Here is a 13,463-nt window from a genome sequence, read left to right on the forward strand (position 1 = left end):
CTTTGTCAAAATTATGTGATGCTCTCCCATCATCAAAATCTATTCTCACTACACCGGGGTTAATATCTTACCACATCCTGGTATCTCCATCTTGCTCTCACTACCTCCTAATGTATATCACCCATCTCAAACTTGTATGACCATTGTTACCTAAACATACCAAATATACTGTCAAAGAGTTTCCTCCTTTCTCCTTTTCTAGCTTTTCTACTTCTGACATAAAGCCTTCTCTAACTAGTTCACTCAGTAATTACTCTGTCTCCTAAAGCCAATGGAAGTAATGCTTGAGGTAGAGGTAACGAAAGGGTGAACTATGGGTAGAACTCAGTCATGTGGGATGCCTTTTCAATTTAGTCCTTAATCCACCCACAAATGATAATGCCACAGATGCATTGATAGGTACTATCAGTAGTATCTCTCTGGGAATTCTGGGGTTGAGAAAAGGGCAAGAACCACTGTCTTATAATATTTATTGCTTTTATCACTACCATGCTACATTACAAATACTATCTGGTATTATACTATTATAATAGTATCCATGCACCATTTTAAGTGCTGAGGTTACAATAATGAACATAGTAGTAAAAGTCTCTCCTCTCATGAAGCTTACATTTTATTAGGGAAATATAAAAAAATAAACATAAATTAAAAAAAAAACTACACATATGTTGAAGAGGGGATAAAAACAATAAAGAAAAATAAATCAAGATGGGGCATAGGGAATGACAGGATGAAGAGTTCTATTTTATAAGCAGTGGTCAAGAAAGACCTATGTGCCCTTTAAGCAGAAACCTGAAGGAAGAGAAAGCTTCAGCTTTGTGGGTGCTTGTATTAGTTATCTCCTGCTGCATAACAAGTTATCCCCAAACTCTGTGGCTCAAAACAACAGGCATTTATTATCCCACAGTTTCTAGGGATCAGGAACTTGGGAGTGGCTCAGCTAGAGGTTCTGGCTCAGAGTTTCTCAAGGTCGCAAAAGTTGTTGGCTGGGCTGAAGTCCTCTAAAGGCTGGAAAGAAGATTTAACACAAAGGGCACACCTCCTCATGGTTTCCGTTAGAAAAAAAAAAAAATCCTACCTACTATGATTCTATAGAATAAACATTAAGTTAAAATAACATCTATTTGATTTTACTTGGACCACATGACCTGTGTGCCCATAAAATGGGGCCAAAGGAAAATCAGATGCAACTATTTGATCTCTTTGTAATGAAATACTCTGCAGATCTATGAGGACGGTAGTCCTAATGTTTCAAGCTGTGTATATGTGACCAACTGACCCAGGAAATAACTCCAACATACAAGGTTTGTACTCCAACTAAACTCAGTTCTATATTCTGATCCGTATATCTGTTAAGCTAACACTGAGCATCAGACACTTTCTTTTCCTAATATAACTGTGGAAGAAATGATGGTTTTGATGGCATTTCATGACTATATCCTAGTTACCTATCTAAAAATATATGGTACTTAATATTTTAAAATGCAAGTTTAGGTTTTACCTACAAAATAAACATTTAGTTATACCCTAGAATAGATAGTTTCCTGCCAGCTTAAAATAGGTAGAGCTTATATTTGGAAAATGCTGTGATAAAACACACATTCATTATTACACCTTACAATAAACTGAGTTCACCAATGAGGAATTCTTCTCTGTGTTTTAGCAATATTCTGCTGCTATTTTCATTATATGAAAACACAGCTACATTGGGTCAATCTTTTAATAAATGGGACATTCTACACATTCTAATTTATAATTATACCTACTCAGGTTAGAATTTGAGTTCATTTAAGAAGAATATAAAATATTTCAGAAAAAAATAAATTATGCATTCTAGGGAACGGATTCCAAATGTGGGCAATATTCATTTTGAATCATAGTAATGATTGTCAAGTGATGACAGTTTTAAGGCTAGATCTCAAAAAAGTTGGTAAGGAGATTCAAAGGTCTAGTTAAGTCAACTTACAACCTTTAGAATGATTATATATTCAAAAATTAATTTTGTCAAAGAACCACACTTGCCAGAACTACATTGCACAAGTTTTACGTTAGCATATGGACACCATCTTAATGAATACTGAAGAACAAAGTGGTTGGTGATACTGAGTTCTGCATTATTCAGAACAGGATTTTTCACTGGGGTGTACAAAATTTTGTACACATCATGACACCTTAGAAAGAAAGCTAGGTTAAAGCATTGGTAAGATAGGCAAATATACAGAAATATTATATAATTTATAATATACCAAATAACTCATTCCAAAGAGAGAGCACGCCTTTTGTTTGATTTGGGGTAGTAATCAAATAAAACAATAAAAATATTTATTACTTGAAAACCTCAAAAAACCAATATCTTGAATTCTTAAATGACTTTTTGCTCTGTTATCACCTCTAAAATAAATTCTACCATCATCTCTCACCCGTAGTCTCCATTCTATCACTCCTCTCACCAAGCTTTATACACCTTACCACTGTAAAATCTTATATGGGAGGCATAGCCTCACCTGCATTTCCATTGCTTTCATTGTAGTGTGGTCCAGTAGCTCTTCTCATTGAGACTGTTGTGCCTTCAGGTCTGGTTTACCCTCAGTTCATTCTCCATGTTTCTACTCAGAGTGATCTTTCTAAGAATATACAATTGCTCAAGATAGTTTCCACTTAAAATCCTTCTGTGGCCACCTTCAGTTTTTAGACGGACACTAAACAGCCTCTTGCTAGGGCTCTTACTTTTTTCTCCACTCTCAGCTCCTGTTACTTCTCCCACACACCCTTCCTTCTCAACGACCTGAACTACCTGCTGTTCTATCAATAGAACATGCTACACTATGTCACATATCCAGTCTTTCTCTTTGTGGTCATTTGGAAAGCCCATTGTCCCTTTTCTTCTGAGCAACCTCTCTCCTCTCCTCAAAGTGATCCTTGGCTAAGCTCATTTCTACTTCTCCTTCAAAACTCAGCTCTAGTACCACATTTTCGAGCTGCTGTCACTTCACTTATCATACTGCATTGTTACCATTCATTTATGAGTCTACCACCTCCACTTGAGGGTACATACTACATTTGCTTTCATGATTTCTATTCTAAGTAATCATCTCAGCTTCTGGCACATATTGAATGCTACTGAATCAATAAATTTATATGGAAACCATTGATAATTTTAGCTTTCTTGGTACAACTAAACTAAACTAAATGTACAAACTCTGCATAACAAGGATTTCCTATGCGCTATAACAGAGGCTTTGGAAATTGGAGTTTGTTTGACATTAGGTACACCAGAGGAGAAAGATTTATATTTCCACTGGAGTTGGAACAAACTGATGGTAAAATGCAGTCTGGCAGAGGCTAGTAGTACTGAAAAGTAGGGAAAGATAGAACCTAGTATTTAGGGCCTGTGAGAGCAGACAAAGCTAACAAATGGATACTCTAAGGAGGTTTAGCTAGGTGGTAAACAGGTCTGGCTTTTACCCAGAGGTGAGGTGATGGGCCACAAAGTGGAATGGCAACAAGCATTAGCAGAAAAGAGATTCTGATAGACTGACATAAATAAAAAAGAAATTGGGTAGAAAGTCAACTAGTTTCAACAATCTGAAGGGAGTGATGAGGATCCAATCAAAGATTTGAAGTACCATAAATACAGCGATATGAAAATGGATTAATCAAATTGGGTTCTCATTTTCAAAGAAATTCGAGCACTGGACAAGATGAGCCTCAAGATCAGCCTCCAGTTACTGGTAGCGGTGTTGAAGGTAGGGATGTGGTCAGAGGAAGGAAGACAAGATTACCCGACTGCATGAGTCAAACAAGCAAAGGAGGCAGGGCTCATCTGAAGCCTAATAGCTTGACTAGACCAGTCTGGTCCTGCCACCAGGACCCACCTATGGGTGATCCCAGGTAGCTGGGCAAGTCAGTTGGAAAACAGATTTTTTTCTTGGTAGTAACATTCTTTTAAAAAACTTCTTATTTTAAAAAGTATATAATTATTTCTTCTTGTAGTATTCCTGGAAATTAGAAATTTTGTGGTAAGTAAATGTAAATAAAGTCAAAGAAGGACTTTTGACTTAAAAACATGTTATCGATAATATACTCACTAATACAATAAAGTTTGTGAACACCAACTATAAGCAAAGGATTTACAAGGCTGCCGACCCCTCTGATCGTCCATGACAAATCTGGGCAAAGGTTTGTGTTTTGTTGTGATCATTTTATCTTTGATTTACAATGCTTAGCACAGTGTCTGGCACAAAATACATGGTCAGTTAATGTTTGTGTAATAATTTGATTAAATTAATAAAGAGGGTAATTTACGTTATGTAGTACTATTGTGCAATAATAATAATATACTGTGTGTGCAGCTTACATTAAGTAAAGCTGAGTTCACTCAAATATCTAACTCTTAAAAGATAATTGCAAGTACCTGGTAGCTCATTAAACAGTAGCAGAACTGAACAACTATAAAGTAAATTTTAGCACAGGTAGGAACATGTGAATGACTCTGATTACTGGTCAATAGTAAACGACGTTGAATGCGGGCATTTTCTCTTCCTCCTTTGGACCAGCAATGAGACTCACAGATCACTCATTCATGAATAGCAGTATGCACTTTGCATTTTCACGTAGCCAGTGTTTCACAAGTGTTTATATTACAAATGTATCCAATCATCTCTTCTTCTCTCGTGTGGTATTACCATGATTTTCAGCCAGACATGAGGTAAGAATCTCCTTTATGGACTCAGGTTCTTTTATCAATTTTTTTTTAAATTAACAAAAATATTTCTTCCTTTCCAATGATATAGGATTATTTAAATGGTTAATATGTGCTCATAAGATCAAATGTATTCATTTTACACATAGAAAAAAGATTAATTTTATTTTTTCATGAATATGTAAACAACTTGATATAACTCAATTATGAATTACATGCACTAATTTCTCTGCCTTGATTTATTTCTCAACAGAAGTATGAAAACAAAAGTATCCACAAAATCTACAAGTTTCAAATGGAAACTTGCCTAAGTTTTGGACAATCCGTCTAATTACAAACACACAGGAATTAAAATCGTTAGAATGATTTGACTCAATCCCTGAAAATAACATGGCTCATAATTTCTGCAAGATGAGGATAAGGTGGGAGATTTTAATACTGGATAAAGTAAATGGCAAATTGAATTTTAATATTTACAATGGAATTCCCGATAAGCAACAATTTAGGAATTAAAGGTCACATTGGCTGCATTCATTTTAACTATTTTCCTTTTATTTCCTCAAAGCTTCCTATTTTTCAATCACTCATGAAATTATTCATAACAGATTTAATGCAATGGACAGGAGTTATTTTCTCATTCTATACCTGACAAATACCTTCACAGCTCGTATACCATAGATGCCAAGAGAGGAAGGGAAATGAAATGGGACTAGAGAAAATAAAATCAAAGAGCAAAGCTGTTAAATGAAACAGCACAGAGAAGTGAATGGTTCAGTTCATGAATATCTCAAAATCCCCTCCCCCTCTTACCTGATAGGTGCACCTTTAGCCTGTGCTGGTCTCAACAATACAGTTATTGTGGTGGCAGTTTCATTGAGAGAGGCATCAACTCCTTCATAGTCAGGTAAAGTTGGAGCTGATAAATGATTAATGAGGAAAAAAAGGTTTCAATCAATGAACAGAAATATATCATAGTTCAAGATGAATAAATGATCCTGACTAAGGGAAAAATCAATACTTAATATCTAAACTGTACCTTAACATATGCCACTGAGTGTTAACTCCAGGAACCTAAAGCAGCAGAAGATATGAAGCAAAGATTTGTTGTTGAAATTTAAATTATAATCTGGCAGCTTGTGACACACACTCCAAACATTTTGTGAAGATGTTTTAGCTTTTAGTGTCCTGAGATTGTGAAATCAGCATTGATGGGATGGGAGGAAGGTGTCAACAGCATAGGCCTGGCTGCACCTGGAGATGTGGAGATAGAAATGGCAGGAACCTAGGTAAAGGGCTGCCTGGGAGAGGTGGTGCTGCTTATGACCTAATGGTTGTGGAATGACCCAGCATTAGCCTGGACTGCTTTCACCCCTGTGGTCACAATAGAAACATATCTAGGAAGTATGTTGAATGGGAATGGGAACTTTAGCTGTTATTTACCATGAACTAGTGCATTAGTTGCCACATTCTTGAAAAGAAGAAACTTAAAATTTTTCAAAATATTTGACAATGCTTGGGGGTGAGAGGGCTTCCTAATCTTGAACTGGGTGAATAACCTCAAATGGCTTTTGATGCTTTCCATGCAGAAAGATGTTTAAGGGAGTATATGAACAGTGAAATGTGTGCATTAACAGAAAAATTGAGAACAAATAGTATTTAATAAAAATTTTAGAGTATTTCATTCAACATTTACTGAATATTTATTATGTGTCAAATTTTACGAGACATGCTATAAATATAAAAGCAAATGAAGTGTGGTTTTTGACATTTATAGAATTAAAAGTAGGGATTCATATTTATCAAGAGTGAGAGTCTTATAAAAAGCAAAAAAATTATAGCAAAATTTAGGTCACCAAAAGAGGGGACAGTTAATTAGCCAACACAGTGGTTCTCAAACTAGGGAGATCAGAAGCACCTGGAGGGTTTCTTAAAACACAGATCGCTGCCCCTCTCCCCTACAGTTTCTGATTCAGTAGGTCTGGGGAGAGGCCTGATAATGTACATTTCCAGGATATTTCCAGGCGATCTGGATGCTGGGGGACCACAGCTAAACTAGTGTTGGGGACCGGGAAGATGAAACGGAAGACTTTCACTGTTTAGGCAGTGCTTGAGCTGAATTTTAAGAGAAGAGTAGGGGCTTCCCTGGTGGCGCAGTGGTTGAGAGTCCGCCTGCCGATGCAGGGGACACGGGTTCATGCCCCGGTATGGGAGGATCCCACATGCCGCGGAGCGGCTGGGTCCATGAGCCATGGCGGCTGAGCCGGCGCGTCCGGAGCCTGTGCTCCGCAACGGGAGAGGCCACAGCAGTGAGAGGCCCGCGTACAGCAAAAAAAAAATAAATAAATAAATAAATAAATAAAAAAAAAATAAAAAAATAAAAACTCATCAGAAAGAGAATGCATGGAATAATATTCCAGAGAGAGGAAACAGAATATCTGAAGATATCATCACGTGAAAGGACACAGAGTGTTCTAACAGCTACAATTAGTTTGCTATGCCTGGAACTTTGGATTCATGGGTAGGAGTGGAGGATGGGAGGGGCCATAAAATGAAGGGTCATAAATGCTAATCATGCAAGGATGATTGGGCTTTATCATATTGGATATAATATACTTGATTTTGAAAAAAATTAAGGAAGAAATATATGTTGTACAAAGATGAATAGAAAAAAACACTGGAGCAAGGCAAGTCTAAAGGCAAGGATGCTGCTTCGAAAGATATGTCAATGATCTGCTTAAAATATGATCCAGATGGAAAGAAAGAAACAGTTTAGAAAGAGGCAAATTATCTGAGACTTATTTACAAGTAGAATCAACAGATACTATATAGGCATAATATGTATATGAGTATTATTTTATATGGGTGTATAATATATCATATGTGTATTATACATACACGCACACACACACATACATATAAACAATACTGCCAAGCATCATGCCTTCAATAACTTGATTTCACTTTAATTTAAGTTGCTTTTAAAATGCTGAAAGATAGAATTACTGGACTCAAGGGATAAATAACAATAAATTACCTTAAAAGTTCAAGTGAGCCTGAGAACCACACTAACCATAAATTTCATTAGCCTTAGCTTGATTACTATGTGTTCCCAAGATACAGTGATTGCAACGAAGTTTTAAGGTTCAAATCAAGTATCCATGTACATAGGTTGCTTCAAGTGAAACTGCAGTTAAATAACTCAAAGAAAATGCTAGGTGGGTGTTCTGGTCCTTATAAGTTTTTTTACTCAATAAAAAAAAAACTGTGTCTGAACCACAATAAATTTTGGCTCTCAATAATGTTCATTTGTTCAGTGTTCTCAGTTTTATAAAGTTTATGTAAATTTTGTACATATCTCTGTTGAAGGATCTTATTTATAGCACTACTGCTAATTCTAAAGGGTAGGAAATATGTTTTATTATATCATCATATCACCAAGTCATATTTTCTAGTAAAATAATTTCAATAAATATTTAAATTGATGATTTAGAATTGTTCCATCAAGAAAAGAATTGACAATTTTAATACCTTGCTATTTTCTAACATAATGAATACTATTTTAAAATTCTTTTTTATTAGACTATTAAGATATATCAAATGCTATGCAAAAGGAACCATAACTCATATTGGAATAATTTTTTCCATGACATAAATTTTTAAAGTTTTATATTATATTCAAAATTTCCAAATAAAATTTTAGACTTAAAGAAATTAGAGTATGTGGTTTCTTTCTGATTCAAATTATATAATTTCAGAAGAATAGTAGAGATTTTTTAATGATGTATTATGATATACCACCAATATATGCTATGTAGAACTATAATAAAAATGAACATGAAGGAACAAAAAGAATTTACAAATTCAAAATTAGTATTTTAATATGTTAAGTGGTTGACCCTTTAAAACATTTATTTTTCAAATTTAACTTTTCATTTACATAAGTAACATATATCCGTTTTAGTAATCTTAAATAAATAAGATAAAATATTAATACACATACACTGGGGTAGATATAGGGCATATTACAAAGTTAATTCCTAGCAAACTATGAAATTGTGAACATAACATAATGTGAAATTTAATTGTATTTGTTAATCAACCTAAAATTCTCCTGCACATTACCATTCTGAAATTTAGATGAATTTATGTGAGATCTCTAAGAGAAAGAAAAGTTCATATTTGTTTGTCATAAAATTATCAGAATGTCAGGGAAAAATGGAACAGAGAGACAAAGTATGTAGTACTGCAAGGATCTTCTACCATGCTTTTGATAAAATCCATTTACAGTAAAGATCAGATACCATAATAATTACCAACTCCTCAAATGTATAATAGGTTTTTAATATGAACTTTCATAATGAACTTTTAAAAATTTCTAATTAAGATATAATATAGTCTTTAAAAAGACCTTTGTCAATTAAAAAATGACAGATTTTGAGATTTGGGGGGTTTGGACATATAACAAATAATCTGTAGAATCTGTATTGAAGGCACTTTAAAGTGCCTTCAATCATGACTAATTATATTAAAGATTCAATAAATGAGGTAAATTACACTCAGTATATATGTGATTCTCTAGGACATGCTATTACAAACCAATTCTGTTTGCCCTGTATTCATTTGCATACCTGAGATATTGGTGGTCACATTGATGGCTGTGGCTGGCCCAAAGCCTTTGACTGTGCTGGCTCTTATGAAAAACTGGTAGGTGGTTCCAGGATGGAGATGCATGAAGACATGGTGTGTACTGTTCCATAAATTTGATACAGTCTGGGGAGGTCCAGCCACTGGAACTGCAGGATCAAATGATCTTATGCTGCTGTAACTGACCTGTTTTAAGAAATATATTTCCTGTTACATATCCAATATAAGTCATAATACATTCTAAATAAACCCCCTTGAGTAAGATAGCATTCAAGGGCATCTGTGTGGAATGAATCACATTTTTTTCACTTTTCCTTCTCTTTTTGATATGGTTATTTCACTGTCATTCTGTATCTATTGTCTGTCTGGCTGTCTCTCTATTTATTTATCTATTCATCCACAGATAAACCTAGAGTTATCTGACTGGATCAATATACATCTATTTTCTTCCATCAAAAGATAAATGAATATACTTAAATATGAATATATATCTATATATAATCTTATGGACATATATAATATAATGCATATGAAACCCAGAAAGTCCCACCAAAACTGCATCAAGAAGAAATAGATAATTTGAACAGACCAATCACTAGAAGTGAAATCGAATAGTGTAATAAACTCTCTGCAAACAAAACTCCCCATTCCTGTGATGTACTCTGTTGCCACTAGAAAGTAAGTGTTTTATGCTATAATCAACACTGATTACCCAGGAACAGAACTACACATTTGTGCAATTAAAATGATGCTTTCCTTTCTTCTTTTCAGGTTCTCATATTTAAAAATAAGATAATGATTTATATTCAAAGTTGAGATGAAGCTCTGTAATAGTCAGGTTTATGATATATTTTGCTTTTCAGGTGTTTCTCCCCTACTCTGAAACAACTGACATTGAATGGCCTCTCCTAAATCATAGTGTGAAATATGAGTTTCTTAATTTTATAAAAATTTATTCTTTACAATCACCAGTAAGTCTGTTTGACAAGGCCCATCCTACTTCTCTAAAACAAAAACATTTACTTAAGAATTTGAAAACTCTAGATGCCATACAACATTTGTTTTGATGCTTAATTTTGGAATCAAGGAATTTATAAATTAAAACAGAGAAGAACTAACATTGATTTTAATTCCCAATTCTCACTTACTTCTTTTCCATTACTTTTCACTAACATTTTCTTTTACTCTCCCCTTCAATCCATATTTCAATAAACTTCCTTATTCTCCCAGTACCTCATATTGAGTGATGATTCCATTTGGATCCAAAGGTTCCTTCCAGTTCAAGAAGATCTTATTTTCAAAGGATGTTCCTTGAAGAGAATTGACTGGTACAGGGCCAGGCACTACAAATAAATACATTTTTGGTTATAAGGATCCTTATATCAGAAACAGAAAAAGTAAACATAAGCTAAACAGGTTAAAAGTAAATAAAATAAATAAAAATATGTCCTTAAAAAGAAAATAAGCTGTATGGCAAGTTTTGAATACATGGGAATACATGGGAATTCAAAGTAAATCAATCTATAAGCTTCTAATGCAGATTATGTACAACTGCAAAGTTATTTTTATTCAGAAGAATATTCTATCACCTTAGAGAGCTGAATAAATTGTGTAGTCTAGTTTTCTCTGTTGTATATACCTCTAATGACATGAAGATCTCATTTGTAATTTGTTTCAAGAACAGAGCTTTCCCTGAAAGATTACCCTGAAAGATTTTTTGAAGATTATTATAAGCCCCTAAAGTGTCTCCATAACAATGTTCATACAATAATAAATTATAATAATAATTAACACTCCTTAGACTCAAAAGCCAAACTATATAGTACTGAATTGAAATGTTCATTAACAGTCAATCTGACTTTTATAGCTATATTTATTACATTTCTATAACTTAAAAAAAGAGTATTGATTATTACAATTTTTAAAAAACTCCTTAAGATGAATAGGTTTTAAAGTCATTGCTTCAGTCTTTCAAATGAAATTCCCTTTTTCAAAGCTAAGAATCAAACCATTTTATAACACCGGACTTCTTTAGAACTCAACTATCAACATAACTGGTTTTGAAGTGTCCCCAGGTATGACAAGATTTGAGAAACCATTCCAGTCCTTATTTGCAAATGCCATATAACCCAGTGGCAGCAATGAATGATGTGTCAGTTTCTATAGACAAAATACAAGATACGAGATACTTTTGCTATTGTGTATTTTCCTTTTATATATTTTATTTAAATATTCGGTTGCTATTTATTTACATAAATATCCAGTTTCTTGTTCTCATAATTCTTAAAAATATAACCTATCTATCCTACTTTGCTTAAAAATATGCTTTCTCTTGAAAATATCAACCCAATATTGGGCAAATATGTTTTTTAATTAATATTTTTCCATAATCTAACGTTTCAGTGAACTTTACACATGATATTATCTAGAAATGTAGTTTCAGAGTACACAGCAATTTTGTGAGGACTGAAATAAATTAAAAATCACTGGATCAAAGTAAATGCATTGCAATGTGGCCAGCAGCATCAAGAAATTCTGAATGATATGTCAAAAGAGTAAGATTTATTTCAATCTACAAGCAGACGATGAATGATGTTATGACCTCTGGGAGAGCCAACATAATTTGGCATATTAATAATTAATTCATAAAGGAAAAAAACACAGTAAACAGAAAAGATGCCAGGACTAAACTCCAGAAGATATATTCATGCATCTAACAGCTGAGGGCTTGGGGAAAAGTTAACCTAAGGCATCCACTCCCCTCGACCCCCAGGTCCACAGTATTGGCACAGGCTATGCAGTTATCGAGGCAGAGGGGCCGTGATGGCCCCTGTGTGTAATCTGTGGCATCTGCTGAGGCTACCATGGGCCTTGGTTTGTTTCCTAAGAGAATACCTGTTGTTTCCATTCCACTCAAATGACATAAGCTTACAATTGTAGTTATTTGCCTCTCCACACCTCTCATAGAGGGTGGCTGTTGGGGGGAGGAGGAAGTAAAGCCTCAACTAGTGAGTAAATGTTTATTTGATGGTATTATAATTACTACTCGTGTTCACCAAACACGATTTGGTCAAAAAAATAATATGAAATGGCATGGATATGTTTCAAATTGTTCACAAATAAGGATAGGTTTTTTAAAATTTTATTATTTGAAAGCTATAGGTGGTATTTTATTTTATTCTATTATTTTATTCTATTCTATTTTATTTTTTGGCTGCATTGTATGGCATGCAGGATCTTAGTTCCCTAACCAGGGATCAAACCTGTGCCCTATGCATTGGAAGTGAGGACTCTTAACCACTGGACCGCCAGGGAAGTCCCAAGGATAGTTTTAAATGTTTGTAAATTCTACATTGAGAGAAGGGTAGAAATGGAAAGTAGCCTTCCTGGAATTTGTGTATTTCTCTGCTCTTCTTATACATGTTCTACTTTGTCAACAGGATTCACTTCATATACTTATGGAAAAGTTTGTGGGAAAATTATAGCCAAGAGAGTTCCACACTACTGATCTTGCACTGAGACCAGCATAGTGAATGAGAGAAAGAATTACACTTAGGTGAACTACAAAACACACACATAAAACATATGGAGGAAAGGAGTGAGGGCACAGACAAACTATGTTCAATAATTTTCTACAGACAACCTGTATTCAATAATTTTCTATGATGGAAGGAAGACAATTCTTTATACAGACATCTATATGTACATATGATTTGTGCAAATACAACATGAAGTTACTAAGTTCATCATCATGGCAGTCTTCATAGTGCAGGAAATGTCCTCTCACATTTCCAAATCAACAAATTTTAATGAAGACAGAATGCTGACTTTTATTCCCCTACTTATAATTTATTGGAGAGCTGTTTCAGCTAAATTTTTTTTTTTTGCACATAAAAAAGTCCCTAAAAATATAACTCTCGAAGTGGAAGAGAGGAAAATGAAATGTGGGTGGGGCAAGATTATATTAAATAAGCTTTACAGCCTTTAAAATATAATAAATGTACATTTAAAAATAGCTTTGTATTAGTCAAAAAATGTCCCCAAACCAGGCTTTTCTGCTGAGCTAACTTCACAATATTGATTTTTATGAATGCTAGAATAAAAAGTGAAAACAAAA

At 34.2% G+C, this 13,463-nt stretch overlaps 1 protein-coding gene across 2 annotated transcripts in view; it reads right to left on the bottom strand.

Annotated features, from left to right (window-relative positions):
• PTPRK (protein tyrosine phosphatase receptor type K) overlaps nucleotides 1-13,463 on the bottom strand; it is a 561,831-nt gene that overhangs the window by 97,924 nt on the left and 450,444 nt on the right. For both annotated transcript variants that reach the window (XM_033867699.2, XM_033867698.2), the window contains exons 9-11: nucleotides 10,580-10,689; nucleotides 9,331-9,532; nucleotides 5,513-5,618 (exon numbers count right to left, since the gene is read on the bottom strand). In XM_033867699.2, the coding sequence (XP_033723590.1) occupies nucleotides 5,513-5,618; nucleotides 9,331-9,532; nucleotides 10,580-10,689 (418 nt within the window). The remainder of the gene's footprint in view (nucleotides 1-5,512; nucleotides 5,619-9,330; nucleotides 9,533-10,579; nucleotides 10,690-13,463) is intronic.

This window comes from Tursiops truncatus, chromosome 12, assembly GCF_011762595.2.
Source record: "Tursiops truncatus isolate mTurTru1 chromosome 12, mTurTru1.mat.Y, whole genome shotgun sequence".
NCBI classification, from domain to species: Eukaryota; Metazoa; Chordata; class Mammalia; order Artiodactyla; family Delphinidae; genus Tursiops; species Tursiops truncatus.